This window comes from Manacus vitellinus, unplaced genomic scaffold, assembly GCF_001715985.3.
Source record: "Manacus vitellinus isolate BGI_N305 unplaced genomic scaffold, ASM171598v3 scaffold_6_pilon, whole genome shotgun sequence".
NCBI lineage: Eukaryota > Metazoa > Chordata > Aves > Passeriformes > Pipridae > Manacus > Manacus vitellinus.
This window is the reverse complement of record NW_021940750.1, coordinates 36,677,283-36,698,774: the sequence shown is the minus strand read 5'-3', so window position 1 is coordinate 36,698,774 and position 21,492 is coordinate 36,677,283. Positions and strand designations below refer to the sequence as shown.

The 21,492-nt window shown below is 40.4% G+C and overlaps 1 protein-coding gene across 1 annotated transcript in view; it reads left to right on the top strand.

The window, feature by feature from the left end:
* SYNE2 (spectrin repeat containing nuclear envelope protein 2) overlaps positions 1-21,492 on the top strand; it is a 161,530-nt gene that overhangs the window by 6,068 nt on the left and 133,970 nt on the right. Inside the window, exons 2-19 of the mRNA XM_018082417.3 lie at positions 4,431-4,492; positions 5,449-5,544; positions 5,805-5,882; positions 5,975-6,067; positions 7,069-7,250; positions 8,895-9,091; positions 9,563-9,663; positions 10,423-10,524; positions 11,262-11,399; positions 12,267-12,431; positions 14,289-14,401; positions 15,073-15,229; positions 16,929-17,025; positions 17,185-17,372; positions 17,542-17,706; positions 18,920-19,093; positions 20,838-20,996; positions 21,268-21,441. Of these exons, the coding sequence (XP_017937906.3) occupies positions 4,431-4,492; positions 5,449-5,544; positions 5,805-5,882; positions 5,975-6,067; positions 7,069-7,250; positions 8,895-9,091; positions 9,563-9,663; positions 10,423-10,524; positions 11,262-11,399; positions 12,267-12,431; positions 14,289-14,401; positions 15,073-15,229; positions 16,929-17,025; positions 17,185-17,372; positions 17,542-17,706; positions 18,920-19,093; positions 20,838-20,996; positions 21,268-21,441 (2,441 nt within the window). The remainder of the gene's footprint in view (positions 1-4,430; positions 4,493-5,448; positions 5,545-5,804; positions 5,883-5,974; positions 6,068-7,068; positions 7,251-8,894; positions 9,092-9,562; positions 9,664-10,422; positions 10,525-11,261; positions 11,400-12,266; positions 12,432-14,288; positions 14,402-15,072; positions 15,230-16,928; positions 17,026-17,184; positions 17,373-17,541; positions 17,707-18,919; positions 19,094-20,837; positions 20,997-21,267; positions 21,442-21,492) is intronic.

Sequence of the window (21,492 nt, the reverse complement as noted above, 5' to 3'; positions counted from 1 at the left end):
ACAAAGATGGGAAGATGACAGAAAGGCTTGTGCTCATTAATTTCAAATAACTGGTTAAATTTTTTTTCTTTTTTTAAGAAAAAAAGCCATGCAGTTGTAAATTGTTCACTGGCAATGATGCACCAGTCCTTGTGATAGAAGAAAACCTCTTTGCTCTTTGGTGACAGTGTTTGATGAGCGTGGACAGACGGCTACATCTGTTCTGTCATGATTTGCTTGCCTCAGCTTACTGCCAAGGGAGGAGGCGGTGCTTTCCTTGGAGCTGCCGTTCTCCTGCCTCAGTAAGGGAGGTACAAAATGCAACAGAGGAGAGGAGACTAATTTTAAGTCGTTTTTTTCTGTATCACCGCTGAAGGAAGGCTGAGAGTAAAACAGTGGCTGGCAGTGCTTCTGCTCTCCTCTTCCTTCTGGGAGAGTTCAGCACTGGTGTGGTCCCTGCCATTCCCTGTGCTCTTAATGATCAGTCTGGTTTGTAGCACTTGTTGATAGCTCATTACTGAATAAAACCGTCATTGTCCAGCAGTGTGTATTGATTTTTGAATAGCCTACGTGACAGTTTCTTGTATGTGTTATTCCTCCCTAAAGAGTTGTTAACACACAGTGAAATATGATAGATTTTGGTTGCTTTCAGATTAGCAAGTTCTTATTTTGTCCTTTCAGATCCACTTTTTTGGGTTGGTGAGTTTTGACCTGAAGTAAAGGAATGATCAGGGTTTTTTCTGATAGCTTTCCTATTCTGGATCAGTGATGTTTTGAAAACTAGGGCAAGAGAAAAACCAAGGTCACTTAGAGTCCTACGAAAAGGCCTAACAAAGAATCCATTCACCCTCATAAAAATAAAAATCCGTATTAATTAACCACGTGGTAGAGATAAGAATTGGAGAGCTTGATTAAATCATTAGTGCCTCTGAGCAGTAGCGTCGTTGGAGGGGAGCTGGGAGGGAAAACACACTCAGCCTGAAAATTGCAATACGACTGCCTGCCACGGTGCCAGAAGCACATCTGTATCGAGCTGTGTGTGGTGTGGCCTGCCTGGAAACAGTGACTGCTGCACTACAATCTGGGGAAATATTGGCGGGCATGGAGTTTTGTTATTAATTCAGGGGGAAAGTCCATTATTGTTATTATTTATTTGGGTTGGAAAATAAGGCAGCTGAGGCGGCAGCTGCTTGGAAGGCAGCCTGGTGGATTGCATTAGGCAGTGGCTATAGTGGAGGGTTTAAAGTGTTCTTAGGCGTGTGCAGTGAACTAACCACCTTGTGCTTTCACCTGGTGAGACATTTGCCTGAGAGCTGCTCATGTGAATCAACACTTCCAGTATCTGGCCCATATTGCATAATGAAGCATGTTAATATGGATGTCAACCAAAACAAGACCAAGTGTCTCCTTCTAACCATCTTTCTGTGACTGATCCCAAATGCAAGTTCTCCAAAGCAATAGCAGTAGTGTATGTTTGGCAAGAGCTGTAGCTGCAGAAGTCACTGGCGTCAGGCACAGTAGTCAATATTTGCTTTCTGTCCCTTTTTAAGTGCTAGAGCAATGCCAGCCTTGACTGTCTGATAAAATTGAACGCAGCTACCCAATAATTGCTTGTTGAGTAATTGGAATGGCTCCCACATGGTGTTCAACCAAAGGGTGTGGTTGGGTGCTGTGCTAACATGAAGCCAGTATCTCCATGCTATTTTTGTCCTCCTCGTGAGCATGTTTGCACTTACTTTCTGTTTCCTGAACAAAACATGATTTTGTCATTGCATTTTTGTCTGCATCTTTAAGATTGCCCTTATCTTACTGTTCTGTATGATCTCTGATGATTATGAAGAATTGTAAAACAATGCAGTAAGCAGGGCAAACTGACTGCTTCATGCTCCTACAGGATCACAGTGTTGCACATTAGAGGAGGGCTGTTGAAAGGTGCCTTAGTTACAGGATGCAAAACAGTCCTCGACGCACATAATGCATGAATGTTTTTGTTGCCACTCACCCTCCCAGTGAAGCAGGAGGAGGCCCGTGGTGCTGGGAGCAGGAAGCTGGGTTATCCTCAAGAGAATTACTGTGCTTCATGAGCTGATGAAGCTCCTTCAGGCCGTCTTGGATGATGAAAAGACAGCTACGACTGCGGTTTGTGTTTGCAAATTCCCAGAGTGTGGTAAAGTGTGAGACATTTTCCTCTGAGTGGCATTTTCATTTTCATGGGCAGAGGAGTCAACATTATTATTTTTTTTCCCCCAAGGACTTGATATTTTTAGTATCTTTCATCCTACCCAGGCTACCAAAACATACATATCTGTTGCTGAGTAGTCTTTCACTTGCCTTATGATGTCAAACTTGCATTTAATTAATCTTTGGTGCAAGAGCTTGCTTTCAGAGGCAGAAGGGATGGTCTGTTCCCACCTAGATTTGTGTCTTTGTGCAAGCCGATGGCCTGGTCAGTGTCCAGATGCCTCTCCCATGCAGTGGGAGGATTTATCCCAGCTGGGAAGTGGGCAGCGAGTACCCCCAGCTGCCTTGCCCACTGTGTCCCTTCATGGGCCATTCACCCTGCTGAACCACCCACAGCCCCTTAGGGAGCTGCCTTGAGGCTATGGAGCAGGACATGCACAGGCCTCTCCTGTGCTCCCACCAGGGCCCTGGATGGGCATTCCCTGGTCCATCTGCCTCTCTGTACATGGGAGCTCAGAGCCTCTCTGTCTCCATGACCCTCTTCTCCAGCTGCCTGACTCAGCCCCTCCGGCCGCCCAGCACAGCGGGGAGAGGAGCTTGTTCTTTCTCTCCACTTTGCACCTCTCCTGCCCCTCAGGCTTTGCTTCCCTGCTGCCTGCCATGAGCATTGCAGGATACCCCTGGCGCACTGCCCGTTGCCATGTGCTCACCTCAGCCCTCAGAGGGAAGGGTGGGAAGAGCCCTGCAGCTGGCACAGGCCAAAGGTGATGGTTTGGGTGACCAACACGTCAGCTCTCCCAACTGTGTGGTCTTGCCCTCCTCAGCTAATAGTCCATTTGACCTGCTTTGTAATGCCTGGGCTGTTCACAACCAGTGCAGCCTTTTGGGTGTTTATTCCAGTGGGGAAGAAGGCAGGGATGACCACCTTCCCACAGCTCCAGGCAGGCCCCTTTTGGGCATGCTGTTACTTTTTAATCTGGTTTTGGGAAGCTGGTCCCAGCACTTGCAGTCAAGGCTGCTGTGGAAAGGGGGAGAAGAAGGAGTTTGTGTTCAAGCTCGTTCCCACAAGCCTTTGGAATGGCTGCTGGTGGAATGGGAGTGTGTAATCTCAGGGGCCAGCACCTCCAGCCGTCACCTCAGACCTGTGTACAACCATCCAACCACTAGGGATGTATGGTTGGGTTTTGTGGTGATTCTTGGGAATGGGCTGGTTTTTTGGGAGGGAGCATGAACTGGAGAGTCACGTAATGCACTGGCCATGACCAGGGCCAGGGAGCTGGTCTGGTCCGACTCTACTGCTCACCATCTGCTTCACCTTTTGGGGGAACTCATCTTTTTTTTGTCTCTACTGCCCACAGACCACAAAGAACGGCCTTCCCCTCTCTTGAGCTCTACTCTGGTGTGAGAAACAGCTTAAATAGTCTGATTTTTGAAACATGGGCTTAACTAACTCCCTGTCTCCCTTCACAACTGGTGGTAGTTGCTCACCCTGTACCACCGTGAGGGACCTGGGGGCAGAGCTGGATCTCTGTGTGTCACTGGGTCACGCTTTGAGTTCTGCGTCACTGTTTTTTTGCTGTGATACAAGTTCAAACACTTCCTTCTTCCTTCCGCCTATTTTAAAACCCTATGAGCTCCTTTTTGTCTGGATTAATAATCTGTATACCCTAGGGAGGGCCCAGCACTGAAAAGGTTGCTGTTAGAGGTTGTGTTCCCGCCATGACATCCAAATAACTCTCCAGGCCTTCAGTTGGCAGCCAGGACATCTCATTGTGTGGCTTCACCTGCAGATGTGCATTTATCACAGTCTGCATCCTGGTCCCATCACCCAATGTAATGCATGGCTTTTCCTGAATTTCAAGATGTATCTTGTACTGATGATGGCCCAGAGTCTTTCAAGGAACATTAGGAATGAACAGAGTTATTGTGGACATATTTCTTTATAGAGTTATGTGTTCACATCACTGTTTGTATTTGCTGAGCTTCTGAGAAAACCTTCATTAGTTGCTTCCTGCTGCATACTGTAGAGTATGCTTGATGGTTGTAGAGGTCTCTGCAGAATCAACCCTGCAAGCAAGAAAATACCATCTCTAAAATATGACTCAAGAAAAACTGATGTTAAATAATAGTTAATAGTAACATAATATCTGGAAGAATGGACCTTAGGTTTGAGATGAACGCCGTGTAAGTTTTTAAGAAAGAGAAATAAAACCAGATAACTTTTTCCATTAACAGTTTTTTCCTTTTTTTTTTTTTTTTCTATTTCTCAGTGCAGCGAGAGTTCACACAGAAGAAAACCTTCACTAGTTGGATAAATTCAATATTGGCAAAGGTAGGAACGGGATTCTTTAGCAAAGACATGCCTTTTGCCTTTTCAATTTGGATGTGCTGTATGGAGATTGATTTTTAGGAATAAACAAAATTAGTACAAGTTTTTTTTTTATCACTGGATGGAAAAAGTAGCCCCTGGAAAGCATTTGTTTAATAAGTGCAACAGCACTGTATTGGTGAATGTCCAAGAACATTTGTAAGGACGGTTTTTAAGTAGATGTCACTCTTCCTCTCTCATGTGGTAAAACCTGTGGTGAATTGTGGCACATGTCTCGGGGTTTTATGGGTTTCTGTGTTTCCAATTAGCTTTACTGTGATTAGGTAAGTGTTATTCTATTATGCAATCCAAGAACATGAGTGTAATGAGCTGAACTGAGTGACTGGTAAGTATTAAGACAAACCTCATAGTAGCGTAGGCACTCTTTAAGCTCTCACAAAACAGCTCCTGCAGCTGTGCTGAGGCTCTGACTTGCTCAGGTAAGAAAAAATAATCCTATTTTGGTCCCTCCTTGAGCAGAAGCTGATGAGCTCATGATAAATTTGTGTTATGTTCACCACAAGTGGGTAAAAAGAGGTTTAGTTATGCAGCTTTATACTCAAATTTGTACTTGGGGTATATCGATTAAGGTCTCAAAATATGAATTAACTGCTTTGTTTAGCTTTCCCTTTCTCAAAATTTTGGGGTCTTTTGCAACATGCTTCCTTGAAAAATGTAAATACTTGAAAGTGAGGCCTAAAATAACCCTTATAAAACACAGAGGCAGAGCAAAGGGGAATAAGACACAAACATAATAATGAGTTAGAAGGAGAAGGATATGGCTGATTAGATGCAGGATTTTTATTCCAGCTTAATGAAAAAATAAAGGATGCTAAACATTTTTTAACAGAGTAATCAGAGTGTGATGTTTTGTAGTGTGATGAATTCAAAATGACAAAAGATAAAAATTTATTTTGCAGCATACGCCTCCTTCTGTTATCTCAGACCTGTATACAGACATACAGCAAGGACATTTGCTTCTTGATCTGTTGGAAGTGCTTTCAGGTCAACATCTGGTAAGACAGAGTAATAAAAATATTACCTCAATCCTTTTTCAAATCCAGCAAAGATTTCTGGATATGCTTAATTATAACCATATGAGTGATCCTTCTGGAGTCGTAGAGCTAGTTGCAAGTTTACACCACTGACTCTGAAACACACTGAAACAAGTTGATCCAAAGCAGTTTATGAATCTTTGCAGGACTTCCCTTATCAAAATGTAGAATAAAATTAATTTTTACAGTTGAGAATGTAACATGTTCTTTTTGCTTTGCAGCCACGGGAGAAAGGATTTAATACCTTCCAGTGTAGAAGTAATATAGAAAATGCTTTGACATTTTTAAAGAGCAGATCAGTGAGTATTAACTTCAAAATTCCCAACTAAAGCCAGTTTAACTGGTGGAACATTTTCTTTGTTAACAATGATCCCTTTTTTTTCCTTCTTAGCTGAAGCTCATAAATATTCATGTTGCTGACATTATCGAAGGAAAACCTTCCATTGTGCTTGGCCTAATCTGGACCATTATATTTCATTTTCATGTAAGTATTTCAGCGATGTAAGAGAGTTTTAGTAGGGGGAAAAAGCACAAAAATGTGTTATGTGATTGCCAAATGAGATGAATTAGAACAAAGCAAAAGATTATCTTCTGTCATCTGGAAGTGACAGCTCAAGGGGGAGATGCACCAGTGCTGCTTCACCAGTGCTGTGATGGCAATGATGAACAGTATGTAGCTGCAAATGGTAGGAAGGATTGAGATTTTTCTTGAAGTAACAAATTAAAAAATAGACTAAACTTTGCCTGTCTAAGACCTGTATCGATTAAGCTCCAAATGGAGCAAACAGTGTGAAGTGGCTCACCTATCTCCCTCAGAGGCAGCCCTGCTCTTCACTGTTGACTGTGCTTACAATGTACAGTTCTTGCTGTTATTTTTTTCGGTACCAGGTGCCTGAAATAACACAAAGGCTGTCGTAGTAATCTTTCTTATACAATAAGAAGCTCAGAAGCAAAGTTTTTTAACAGTATTTGGCCCATATTTTTCATGGTTAGAGGCACTTTGATGCTGAAGATTCTTGTGCTGCCTGTAGCCTATGCAGTACCTTCTTACCTAAACCAAGCTTCTCTAACCAAATGTGGATCTCTGAGGCCTGCACCCTGAGTGAGCAGGCTAACTCTGAGCATGTCTAATACATGTCACTGTTGACAGCAGAAAACACAGCTACTGCAGAAAACACAGACTGCTGTCACTGGTAGAAGTAGAAATTGAGTGAGAAGGACCCTTGACATCATTGCTGGTACCCACAGGATAACATGGAAGTCTTTGGATGAATATATCCTGCCAAAAAATTGCCTAAAGATGGGAATTCCGCGTGAAATAGTTCAGATTGTACAGATTAAGAAGCCTGATCTGATTTTGGGTGGGAGGGAAACTACTGTTACAGCTGTGATTTGAGTCCTGTCTAATTCTCTGTGGTGTTCTGCCACTGATGTCTTGGTAATTTTTCACTGAAGCCTGATTAAGTCTCCCATCATCTCTGATAGATTGAAGAACTTGCCAGGACACTTGCTTGTACTTACAATCAGCCTTCACTTGATTGTTCAAGTGCTGTTGACTCCTCTCCAAAGGCAAGCAGATCAGCTAAAAAAAGTGCTAAAATTAAGGAACGATGGAAGATGTCTGCTACAAAGGCTCTATTGTTGTGGGCTAAAGAACAGTGTTCACTGTAAGTTCCATCCAAGCCTTATAAATAGTATGCTACATTTTGTATTACTGCTTTCCTCTAAATGTGGTGATGTTTTTCCCTGTTTTTTAATATTGCTTAGTGACAGCTTAGCAGAAATCCCTTTAAGTTTCAGATGTGCTTACCTGTACTTTTAGCATCAATCAGGCCCTAAATGTTTTGAGTGAAGCTCATCTTATTAATAAAATACAACAATGTAATTTGAGTTGCTTTGCTGTTCTTTTTTGGGGCTTCTGTGTGAGAGGTCTAGTGGAATGTTTACATGATTTGCTAGTTTTAATCCTCATGTTTGGCACTGGTTCAAAAAATTTCAATAATTAATTTTTTTTAAAATGGAAAATGTAGGATTTCTACGATTCCCACATCTTGTTTCTTTCTGTCAAAACAGTGTATGATCCCCAAGAATAATCCTCATTCTGGAGGTCCCTGTCCCTAATTCTAAATAGATGTTTCCTTATGCTTGATGTACAGATAGCACTGTTGCTTTCAGTGGGAGTATTCACAGCACACAGTCTACAGCAGATACAGATATTTCTTGCAAGGAGCAGACTTTCTGCCACTTACACTTTTTTTCAAGGGCTGCTACTTTGCTCCAGGATCTTTCAAATATGTTTTACAGTGATGTCACTCCTTTCTCTCCAGCTCTTTGGTTGCTTTATGTTCTAATAACATCCTGCTAATATTCCATGTTATTAGTTGGAGATAAAGGCCTTCATCAGCACATCAGACACTTTCTTCTGGGAGAATAGCACTGAAGTTTGCCTTTTAGCTGTGTTTTGTCAGAACAAGATTAATTGGCATGTAAAAACCATCTCTTTGTCTATTTAATCTTCCTCTTTCTTTTGCCTGTTTTTCAGCAATACTACTGTCTGGTTTGTAGTATCTTTTCTGAACTGTCATTACACTGAATGATTTTGTTATCAGTGAATCAGTAGTTTTTGATAAAGGAAAAAATCTTGTAAGTCTTGACCGGTTGTTTTGTAACTAAGTTTGATCCCACATCCCAAAATCCCACATCTTTTCCATGCTGTAACATATTCATAATATACAGACTGTTTTTGGAAAGTTGTCCCAGAATTCACTGTGGCCTGCAGTGCTGGGCATCTCACAGTCCTGTCCAGGCACTGCTTAATAGAAGATGTTTTGAAGACACTAAACTAAGAGAAAAAGAAATATTTTCTTGCAGTAGTACATCACTTTTAAGTTCTGGGTTGTGTAAAATGCCAGAGCTGATTCCAATTCTCAGTGCCCTTACAGACAAATACTTCATGTTCTGCAGTGCTTTGCTTGTTGTTTTTCCATCCCATAGAAAGCAAAAATACTGAGCACAAAGGTGGTGTTCAGAAGGGATGTTGGATCAGCAAGGCTTCATTTTCAGAATGCAACATAAGAAAAAAAAAATAGTCATTTTTCAAGAATAATATAAAAATATGTACTTGTAGAAAAATTGGGTGGTATTGGCTGTACTGTTGTCTGACTCAGCTTCTGCAGAAGTTCAGTGGCAGGGTTCTCTTGGATTTGGTTCGTCCTCCATTTTACTAAACTTATATTCTGTTTCTAAATTTGTACTTTTAGCCTGTTTACTCAGAAAGCCTAATATTTTGTCTCTAATAATTTTTGGGGTAGGCACGGCTCTATCAACGTGACTGATTTCAAGTCCAGCTGGCGGAGTGGACTGGCTTTTTTAGCCATCATCCAAACCTTACGACCAGGTCTAGTTGATCTGGAGAAGGCAAAAGCCAGAAGCAGTAAAGAAAACCTGAAAGAGGCTTTCAGAATTGCAGAACTGGAGCTGAATATCCCACGACTCCTTGAGCCTGAAGGTAAATGATCAGCTTTTTTTAAATCTTCGTTATCAGGAATCAGATTAATATAATCCTGTGTGCCTTGAATTGTAACACAGGAAAAAGTAAGACTGTGCTTAAGTCTGAAATGGAACACTGATCTTTGCTGTAATTCTCAAACCTTAAGTTCTTTATAGAGTCAGCTGTACTTAGGAATTATATGATTTTTGAATTGGCAACAACTGCAGGAACAATATGCATAAGAAATTATATGAAACATTCCTGTTCATGGGAGAAACTTCTTCATTAGTTAATCATGTTATATTAAAATATTCCCAAGGAAAAAAATGTTCATTACATATTAATTTCTGTCAATGGTATGTTAAGTGAGCTGTTGCAAAATAAACATGTTTATGGTAATGTGTTTTAATAACTGCAGTATAGTGTGTAATTATGTGATCAGGCCTAGAAGGCTGCATAATTATGTAAATGCTGTATTGGCTCTTGTAGATGTTGACATTATGAATCCAGATGAAAAATCAATCATGACTTATGTGGCTCAGTTTTTGCAATACTCCAAGAATTTGCCTGAGTCTGAAGAAGACATGCAGGTATGTCATGTGGTTTGTCACTGGGACATTTTTAGATGAACGTGCATCATGAATGCCAAGACTATCAGTGCTTTCTTTACCCAGTTTATAATATCAGTCAGTAACAGTTAGATTGTAGAGCCTCTGATTCTGCTACTGACAGGACTCAATTGGTTTGAAGCTTATGATGCTCCTGTGTGGTAGAAAAGACTCCATGTTACAGATTTTTAGTGGAATTGCTGTGGAGGTTATTTTTTTTTTTCATTTAAGTGCATTTTTTTCATTAAGGGCATTTTTGAGCTTGGTTGTCTTCCTCTGTGCTCTGAAGTCTATGTAAATGTTGGGGTAGAGACAAACAGATTTGCCAATACATGGAACAACCAGCTTTAAATTTAATAGCTGACATGTAAAGTGGACAGAAGTTGTCACTCACAGATGACACTGACTGGAAAACCACATTTTCTGTTCTCTGTATTCTTCTATGAAAGTTTATGTATTAATTGGTTATTCACATATCTCCATACCAATAATCTCCTTTTAGGAGGACTGCAGTCAGGCACTTCTTTTGGTTCATTCACATATGCAGTGCCAGGTTTAAAACTTGGCCTTGCTCTGTAATAGTGCCTAACCTAAAAGTCATCAGAGTCACCAGGAGTTTGTTTTTCAGTAGCTTTGAACGGGCTTTGTCATATGCTCGATGAATGTTGTTTTATGGCACAATGTAAATTGAAAACAAGACTTGCAAAATGGAAAAATGAAATTTTCTGCTCTAATTACCAGGAAAAAGTAAGAGAGGCCATGGGCTGGTTGGCTGCACAGGAGGAGAAGTTAGCAAAGCTGCTGATTGACACAGAGAATGAAACATATTACCAGAAGTGCAAAGTAAGTTGCATTTCATGTTTAACTGCTTCTGTGAAACGAAACTGTTTCTGGGAATATTTTTAATGTTTTTCATCTTCGTTGCCTAAACTGAAGTGTTAAATAAACTTTTAAACAAAAGTTGGAAATGTGACGATGAATTTGGTATGATTGAAGGAAAGGTAGGATAAAATCCTTTCTATTATGAAAAAGATATATATTGTTTGGTTTCTTAGCAGAGCACATTTCTTTTGGAGAGAGTAAAGTAGTATCTTAGTTGATGTAGTTGAAGGCTTGGACGAGATTCAAGCACGTAGGCCCTTTGCAGGGCCTTCACTATTCTGTTTTAATTACAACAGTAGGTTTTGCCCAACTAATGTTGTAGAGAAGTAGCTGAAATGTTGGCTATAGGTTGTGCTGAAGTAAAATTTCCTTTGGTTTATGTTGTTGCCAGAGTTTGTAATAAAATGGCCCGTGGGGAACTGTGAGGAGAGGAATTTTCCCTTTCTCTTGCTGGGAGGGGGGAGAACTGTGTTCTGACTGCACTGACATCGTATTAAATACAGACTTAGGGAATGGCACCTATAATTTCAGACCCAAACACTGCCTGGAGACAAGTATGCCTCTTGCTGTCTTGCCTTTGCATGCATCACACCCTTTGAAGTTAATGGAAGTCATACCAGTGTGTTCAAAGGCAGTACTTGGCTTCATGAGCTTCCATCTGAAGATTTCTGTGAATTACTCTTCTATTTTATCCCTAGGAAATGATGTCATTTATGGAAACATTTAACCAAGAAAAGAACGCCTTTCTGCCTGTGTTGTCATCAAAAAGAAGTGAAGCTGAGCTGAGTGAAGACCAGAAGCAGATGAGGGAAGAGTGGGATAAAGTGATCTCTCAGGTCAGAGGCATTTCTTGCTCACCTTGTTACCAGTGTGGTGGAGAAGCCTGAGTCTGCCCAAGAATTCACTCTGGGAAAAGTGGGGAGGTGATACTTTATTTGGAATGATAAAAGAACTGTTGACCATGAACCTGAAGTCCAGACAGTCTGAGTGGTGTTCAGTGCCCAAGAGGAGGCAGAAGGTGACTGCGTGTTACCCTTCTGCCTCCTGAGCCTCAGGACTGTGAGATGTCTGCAGAAAATGCCCTGCATTTGGTTATCTTTGAGCACTTTTCTGATGAAAGTTTTTGACCTATTTATGCTTAAAAGGTTATTTTGGGACATAGTCACGGCTCAGACAGTGATACAGCTGGGAAAAGTGTGTTAATATGTTCTTTCCCATGGCACAGATCCTGATATAGTGAGACCTGGTTGGTCAGTGCTTTGCAGTGAGGTTGGCTGTGTTAGATCCCTCTGCCACAAATAGGGACATGTTGGGCCATGCTGGTAATTGCTCTTTTTGAAAGAGCTTTTTTGTCAGCCTCATGACAGAAAGCTGTTCATTTCTGTTTCCCCTCTACTTTTGCAACTAGTTTACTATAAATTTTCCAGTTGTTGGGCCTTGAGATGGTCACCAGCGAAGGATTAGTTACACCAAATTCTCTGTGGTGTTACAGAGGTTACAGGCTGGGAGGAAACCTGAGCTTCAGATAAACATAACTTCTTTGCAGCTGACTTCACTGGAAGCTCCTTTCCTGAAGGGTGACAGGTGTGGGGAGTGGGTTTCTGGGATGTCTGGAGTGTCAGTTTATGCAGCTTTTATGAGTGTCTTGGGGACGGAGAAGAAAATAATAGTGAGAAATTTAATCACTTGTTTTCCTTTTAAAGATTAACGAGTGGAAAGCGAAGCTGGACCAGATGTTGCCCTCCCCTCCGGGTAGCATTGAGGCTTGGCTTCAGGAGGTAGAACATCTGCAGGCAGAAGATTTGCCTGATTTGCAGGACCCATTTAAAGCAATGTCTCTCTTCAGAGAAAAAATTGTAATACTTAAGGTATGCTGATCACAAAGGGACGTTCTGCTTCAGTTTGACCCAGCAAAGCACTTGTTGTGGAATTGCTGTTTGACGTTTTGGGAAGTGGGGTGTGTATGTTTATCTTCTGAAGATGAAAAGCTCTTCTGAACATACCTTTGAAGAATGATGAGTTTAATTAAATAACTACATGGGTCTATAAGGAAGGTTTCTGACTTCACTGGGGTGAGATTAAATTTGAATACTGCCTGAATGAGTAAATTATGGTATTCTTTTTTATGTGGTTCCTGCAACTTATTTGTTAAGTAATAACACAGGGTAATTGCATCCTTATCTTTAAATCTGTGCTCAATGCATACCTATTCAGAAAAGCACTTGAGCTCAAGGTTACATTCCAGTGAGTTCAGCAAATTTGTTTGAAGTTAAATATTTGCTGAATCACTCAGTATTTCTGTTCAAGGCAGTAGGAGATACTTTGATACCTCGATACCGTGCAAGTTATTTATTCCGATCTTGAAATTTTTCACTGATAATAATTTAAACATCTTTTTGAGTTTGAAAACTCTGGAAGAGCAGATATGTTGATGCCTGTTGATCATCAGAATGCCATACTTTGTTTTTTTATGAACAAGTCTGCTTTTTTTTTTTTTGGCAAGTCCTTAAAGAGAATTGAAATAATGGGCAGTGGAGGTTCTTGCAAGTGGCTTGATAACACCACGTTTTTGTGCTGTTGCTAGTCACTTCCTGATGAGAGATGGCTTTTTAACTCCTTTGCCAGCCTTTAACCATTTGATCCAAGATTTCTGTTGTGCAAACTAAGTAGTTAAAGTGTTTTTAAGAATGAGACAAAGATGGAGATGTAATTTGTTAAGGAGTTTTGTTTTTGCCATTGAATATGTAGATAAAAATCATTACATTCCTTGAGAAGAAGAAACCTATAATACTTCATTTCTGTCAAATTCACTTTTCTTGATGGGAAGACATTCTGCTGAGAATTTTTTCTCCTTCCTTCCTCTAGTCAGTCCTCTAGTCAGGGATCATATTGCCAAGGTGGTGCCTTATAATGGAAATTTTACTTTCTCTTAAGGTCTAGAGAATTACCCACCAATGCTCCTAACTGTGTGACTTGTATAGCCTTAAGGTTACAAAATCAAATGTTTAAAATCTGTGCACTATTTTTGTGGTTGAGGGCTGTCCCTGGATTTAGCCATTTCCATTAACATGCTTCCTAGCAAGTTTTATTACATAAAAATGAACTTTTATCATATTTCTTGATATGCCTCTTACAAATATGCTTATATTCTGTGCAAAGCATTTTATGTTTTATTTCTACATAGGGAATTTGGTGCTGAGACACATGCCTGTAAAATATTCCCCCGTCATGTGATACTGGCCATCAGGTGGTTAATTTGATGTGCTGTCATCATGGTGTTAGACAGAAATTTATTGAGCAGTCAGATGAGCTATTAAGCAAGTGACATGACAGGTTTGTTCAACAGGTTTTACTGTCAGTCTTTGCTTACACATAGCTAAGAACAACTTAATATCCTGAAACTGTTACAATGACACTTTTATGTCCTAAAGGTGATAGTGAAAGTGCAGAAAAAACTGATAGAAGGAGTAGTGTAGGCTCATGTTCCTTATATTTAACTAGATGCACAGTGATAAGAGAAATATGGTAGTCCTGCACTAAATATGCCTTTTAGAAGGTGATGAGGTAAATACTTTTATTGCACTTTAATGAGTAAAGGCACTGGAAGATTGTCTTTTGCTGGCTAATTCTTAATAGCTCTCACCCTAATGGCAGGTGACTTGCAGGTTCTCAGATGAAATGCTCTAGATTAAAATGAATGCCTTACTATGTCTTTTTTTCCCCAGGGTTTGATGGATTGTTTTGATTCTCACTTGGACACCCTTCAGTCATTTAAGAACGAAGATGAGAATAATATGCCACTGGTCTTGCCTGAAAAATTAGAGGAAATGAAAAGAAGGTTGTGATGCTTATATTTCCTCTACTTTGACTATGTTGTATTCTAGCTCTGCTGTTGACTTGTTCTGCTGTTCTGAAAAAAGCACATAATTTATCCATGCCTTGCAGAAAAGGAGCATTTTCCACTTAAGCACAGACTATCAAGTGGAGCAGGCAGGGATCTCTCATTGGTCCAATGAGTGTTAATTATGTGTACAGAGTGGAACTCATTAACAGGACCTTTTTAGATGCCCTTTGGTAGTGGGGATAGGAAACACCTACTAGGGATAGGAAACCTGAATATTTGGAATGTAAACATTTCCCTGGTGGTGGGGATTTCCACCTTTTAAAATCACTGAGATCTACAACTTGTACAGTCCCAAATATCTGTTGGGAGGATTTTCAAATATGGTCAGTAAATCTGTATTTATAACTGAGATACTTTGACATAGAGATGGCAGATGCCCCTTTTCTGGGCATTTAAGGTTTTCCATACATTGAACAGACAATATTGGCTAAAATTGTTGCTGCTTAAAAAAATGAGTTGTTCTTATCTTAAAATGTTATTCTTTCATAACAAAATAATATTTACATATGTGTAATTCTGAGTTTTTAGGGTAAAAACCTTGTAGGTTAATGCCTTGTGTATCCGATAGTTATGAAAAAACTTTTGGAATGTTTTTCTGTTTGTAGATTCAGCAATATTCGTTTCACAAACTCCAGCACTTTTCTTGAGTACCACTATGGACTGTGCTCAGCTATTGCCAATGAGGTGATGTTAAAGCTAAATATCTGGGACATGAAATATGGATCAAAAGAGTCTGTGGAATCACTGCTGAAAAATTGGAATGTAAGTTTAAGATACATGTATCACACCCTGACAGTAATTCTTCTTTCCCAACTCTCTTTGATTCAGGCTTATCTCTTTCTCATCAGAAGATACTATGGTAGTTGTTAGAAGCATGGTGGACTGGTGAGATCTGGGATTTATGCAAAGAAGGGCAGGTAGACTTCCACAGAAACTTACTTCACCCCTTACATCTTCCCATTTTGCTCTGAATGGGAGTTCTTTCTTCAGTTTGGAGAAGTAATGCAAGCCACAACTGTACTTTTTCTCTCTGCCTTTTTTTATTTTTATTGTGAAGATTTATTTCTTTCTAAGCAATTTTTAACCCAGCAGCAGCAGCTCTTCCCTGTCTCCAATCCACAGAAACCTCTCCTGGGTAGTTTCAGGAGTTGCTGTCTTCAAAATCAACCATTATTCACTTTGCTGCCTAACACTGCCTTTTGCTGTTGCCTCTTCCTTGTCCCTGCTTCTTTACCTCCTTATGCTTAATGATGAATATGAATTGTCCTGTTTTGTTAAATTTTGTGCTTAGTTCAGCTTCAGGAGTCAAATTACTAAAATGATGCCACATGTAGTCTTGTAGGAGGGGATGGATTACCCCATCCCAAATACTGACAAACAGTATTGCATCAGGAATAAAGGCAGAGATGAAAACTGAAGGCATCAGTTTTGTCCCATCTCCAGTTAATGGGAATGTGAATTCCATCTTAGTGGAGTTTCTGAAGAGTTTCTCAGAAGCTTTTCAGTGGCAAATCCCTAGTTAAATTAGTGGGAATTTCGCCAGCCTGAGAACTGTGAAAGAAGGCAACAAGTTGTATAAAATAGTATTTTTCCTGAGCAATATCAACCTTACCCTGTGGTGACATGGGAGTACAGAGTTAATCTGAGCAGAGGTTGTTGATTCAGTTGGTTTCATAAATACTTATTATCTTGTTATTTCTACAGTTGTGGTTCATGGTCTTGCTCAAGCTGATAGAATATAGAGCTTTCCCGGGGAGTTTAAGGCTTGTTGCTGGCTCTCTTGCTGCTCCCATGATATGAAGTCCTGGCTGAGTGGTGATATGGTGGAGGGAGGCTGCAGGGGAGGCTGTTGTGTAACCTGCTGGGTAGGACTTTTGTACGAGTGGGGAGCTCTGGGGGTGAGATGCAGCTCAGAGAGAGAGAGGCTGAGGATCAGCCCTCGTTCCCTGGGTGGATGTGCGAAGCAGAAATCTCCTCCCCTGTTCCCATTTTTCTTCTCTCCCCCTTTTCTTGCCCAGTTTGGATCTTACTTCATCTGTGGCAGGAACTAGGCACATCGATATTTCTGTGCAGGGAAACCCACTTTTCACTTTTAGCACTTCTTGGACTTACATGACTAAGTTCTGCCTGACTTGATCATCTGACTGGTGTTATTTCTCAGTATTGCCCTCGGGCTGTAACTTTTTGAAACAAGCAGTCCTGACTCATGCAGGGCTGTGGCTCAGGCAATGGTATTCAGGAATTAACATTCCCATTAACCTTACTCTCTGCACAAGCAAAACAGAAGAACAGGTCTGTTTCAGACTGAAGGGTGCAGCTGAGTTGCTGGATGGGCTTTGCTCGGTTTATTTTTAACCTGCAGGTTGTAGGCTCATATTTGAAAAGTGTCCCAAGCTATATTTCTTACCCAGTTTTATGTGCTTCAGTGTTAGTTATATCAATTGCTTTTCACTTTGGGCAGAATTTCATTGAAGAAAAGAGTCTTGAAGCACAACTAGAAACTGCTACTCAGATCTGTGAAGATTTGAAAAACAAAAACATATGTGGTCCTGATTTAGGTAAGTTTGTGCACATAAGTTGATATGAAGACCTCTGTTTTGAACTGATGTGCTGTCACCAGTTTTAATTCCATCTACTGTTCTGTGTAAATAGTGTTTCTATTTAATTAACCTCTCTGTTTCCAAATGTATAACGATGATCCCTGTTTGATGTCCTAGGCGGAGACCCTCAAGAAATCAGCAAACTTTTTAAGACAGTGGAGTCAAAGATTTCCACGTGCAAAGACTATATTTCCAATGTAAATACCACCTTACAGAAAGTCCTGTCCTCCTGGAGTAATTATACAGAAAACAATCACTTGTTAAAGACGTGGCTGGAAGAAAACAGAAATGAGCATCCAAAAGAGGTATGTGGTTGGATTTCTCTCTGTGATGGCAGACAGAGGTACTTGGAAGCCTCCTGGAAGGAAAGCATTATATGGGACAGTGGCTGTTTTTGTTGCTTTTCTGTGACTCATTTTGGAAATAAACTTTTGACAGGATTCTGCTTTAAATTATTTCACTGCCTCTGTCTAGATCCCTGCCGAGGTCCTGGCAAAGAGGAATTCAATTCATGGTTCCTTAAATGAAGCTGGAAATTATCTCATCGAAGTCAGCAAAGAGCAAGTTGGATCAAATATTTCCAAAGAGCTGAAGAAACTGAACAGGAGATGGGCAAAATTCATCAAGAGGACACACTTTGTGAGTTACTAGTTTCATATGACTCTTTTGCCATGCAGCCTTCAAAGTCATTTTCTAGACTTATCAGCTTGCTAATCAGAGATTCATCAGTCTTTCAGTCAACTGAATATTCCTAGTTTTAAAACAGGAGGAACAGAGAATACACAGAGGCATCCCAAGTCTTTGTGACTCATTTATTAAGTGCTCTTTATAATATGATGGAAAATGTTCATTTTTAAATTGAAATTTTAAAACCACTTACGAAAGGAAATCCTATTGCAGAATTTGATTCTCCTGTGAACCTTTGCTAAATTTTACAATCTCTGTCTCAGATAGTAGACAGTAATTATTGCTGCATAGATATTTCTGAGGTTGTACAAGTTTTCACCAGCTCGCTTGATAGGTTTTTAGGCTGCTGTAAATTCCTATACTACCTACCTAATGTTACATATATTACATTTCCTAGAATGCTTTCACAAGAATGACATTTTCACTCTGCCTAGGAATACTAGAGCTCTTAATTTACTAAGTTGAACCTTTCATTGACATTTATTTAGATACCGCTGTGACAGTAAACTACATTTTTATATGAGATGAGCTTAGTGAGAATGCAATAAAATAAGAGGAAGCATATTCCCAAGGGTGAGGGAAATCCAGAGTTTGCTAAAGAAACCCTTAATAAGAGATGCTTTTAGGAAATGCATTGAGGAATGAGTGAGAGAGAGCCTTCTTGCACCTTAGAAGGTCTTAAGGACTTGAGAAGTTAATTTTCTGGCATTGCTTTGGACATTATGCCTATCATATATATTACTTTTTTTTTTTTTTTGAATATCAAAAGGCAGGGCTTGTGACTGCCAGTACCATAAAACTGTTAGCACAGTTCCTGATCTTTATTTGGCCAACATCAGCTATTGTTCTCTTGGACAATGCCCTGGCATGATCTGGTTGATGCTGCAGCCCAGGAGTTTATTCTCCTTAGTAATGTGGCTGTGGCTGCTTATAGGGGAGGAGACATATGGGGTCAAGTTGTACTGTCCTACCTGCCCTCAAGGTTGAGGAACTAAGCCTCACATTGTTAATTTACCAATAAGTTTGGCATTTATTTCTCCTTTGATCCCTGTGGGGTGCTGAAGCTGGAAAATAACCAAAGTGGTGACTGTGTTGGAGGAGGGTAGTGGAGAGACCCATGAATTGATGATGGGAATGAACATCTTATCCTGCTCTTCGTTTATAGCTTGGAGAAGGCAGTACAAACGCTGCTGAGAAAAACAAGGAACTTCCAGGGAGCCTGGAGAAAATTGAAGAGCTCCTTGGAGAGGTGGATAGGTGGGCAGCAGAGACTGGATGTCTGCTTGGCAAGATCAGTCACGAGGGGCCTGTGGAACCTGAGACAGAGGAACGCTTGCAGGTACAAATACTGCTTAAAATACTCATTAATCAGATTCTCATATTTCAGCACAGATTTGTGGCTGGGATAGAATGGGCCATCATCAGTGAAGCAGAAATTTATGTGGATTTTGTGCTGTAACGCTGGTAAAAATTTGAGACAGTGCCAGTGCTTTGATATTATTTCTCAGGACTGCTCCTAGATGAGCTGTAAATGAATCTTCCAACATCACTGTGTCCAGATGACAAGCAGGTGCCAATGAAGTGCTGTTGGTGCCACTGATCAGCAGCTTGTTCTTGAGTGATATTAATTACTCCTGTCCAGCACAGCACTTGGAGCAGTTGACAATTTGAGAATTTCTCCTGGTCATACAGTGCTTTTATCATCTACCCTCCAGTGCAGGGAGAAGGTTTGGGACAACTTGGCTTTATTCAAGGCTTACTTGTCAAAAACTGGGATAATTGAAGTATTTTCAGCAGCATGTGGGGTAATTTGGGAATATCAGCTTATAGGCAGTTGCTCTAAATATCCACAGCAAGCACAAATTAATTTCTAACAAGAAATTCCACTAGTCTCTATTTCCCATATCTCTCTGCCAGGGATTACTGTCCCCAGCACATGGCAGGTGAAAATACGTGTACAGAACTCATCAACTTCAATACAAAGTCTGATTTATTTTCTTCACCTGCCAGTGAAGATGAGACTGAACAAAGATGCCAAGCTTTGCACTGGAGAAGCTGAAGCACTGTCTCATGTTGCTTTTACTATTTCTGCCCCAAGGCCTGTATAACCTAATAGTGTGAAGGTGACCACCAGAAGGATGCTTCATTGAAGCTCCTTTGTCTAACTGCTGTAATTAAACAGAAATACTCTTCAGTTCATTAAATCTACCTACAATAACTGTGAAGCAGAATCAGTGTTAGTTTTTCTGTTGGTTTGTGCCTTCTCGCTTTGTGTTTGTTTTACAGATTTAGGAGTGTTAGATGGTGAAAAGAATCTACTCATCTTTGTGTAATCATGGGCATATGTTTATAAAATAAGCCTCATTTTGCACTGCGACACTAGTGTGTTAAAAACCATGAAGCAACAAAAGACACCATGAAATACAGCCTCCAAAAATGTGGCTGGCATTGTATCTCCATGTCTGGGAGCAAGAGAGATCAGGTCGCTTGTTACCTGCAGTGCCAATAGGTCAGGAACCAGAATAAAGCACTGATTATCATTAGAAGAATGCTAATTGACAACTTCAAACAGGAAAATGTGTTGAATATTCATAGATCAGAACAGCTCTAATAAGGACATTTCATGATAAATATTCAAACATGGCACACTGCTCCTGCATGCAAAATACCCAGCTGCTTCCTGCCTTTTAGTACTGAATAGCACAAGAAAATCCGAGCCTTGGTATGTGCTTACTTTTGGATGACTTCATGACCAGACAATGCATATCCAAATGGGTGATTTGTACATTCATTTGGAAAGCTGTTTGGATGGGAAAATGTTGGCTCTGAGGCAAAGACATGGGAGGTATCACACTGACAGAAAGAAATTGTTTCAGCAAACAGAATCCCCTGTGGATGGCAGCAAATTTCTTTCTCTCCTCACAGAGATTTTGCAGTGCAGTACACTGACCATAATTGGAATATAAGGTTTTTCCTTGACCAAATATTTACCATCCATGATCAAGGCTGGCTTTGTCATTCAGTGCATTTAAACAAAAAGACTTAAACACTGTAAAGGCTTCTGATGGTTTCTTTTCAACCAGAGTTTGGCTGCAAGAGGAACCTTATGCCAAGAACAAGTTGTGGCAGCAGAAGAGAGATTGCAATCCCTGATGCAAAATGTTCCAAGTCAGGTGTTTCAACAGCATTCTCACACCACTGGGCTGGAGGCACGAATTAAAGAAGCCAGAGACAAAATCGAGGTACTCCTTTTTTGTTGTTACTGCACCTTGTACACACAGAGATATCTCTAATTTTAGCATTATGTGATAGGGAAGACTCCTTATCAGTCATGTAAAATAGAAAAGGTTTTATACTGTTGGAATGAGTCTCCCAGACTTTTGCCAGGGCCAAATCTAGAACATTTCAAAGATCATATCTCAACTTGAAAAACTTGAGTGATGTGATGAAGCAATAACTTTATGTAATTACTGACACTCAAGCATGCTCTGAAAAGAGTCTCTTTCTTCCAAGGCTGTCATGGGTGACATGAACAACATACTGTCCAAATCTGAGAAGAGACCATCAGAAAAGGAGGCTTTGCTTAATTTTGAAGAATCCCAGAAAGAGCTCGAGGTCTCTATTTCAAAGGCTGTGCAACTTGTCAGTCAAAAATTAAGCCCAGAAGAATGTATTTCAAGATACGAGGTGGGTTTGTATTCTGAACCAGCTGAATTTAAGTATTTCTTAGTGCCGTGT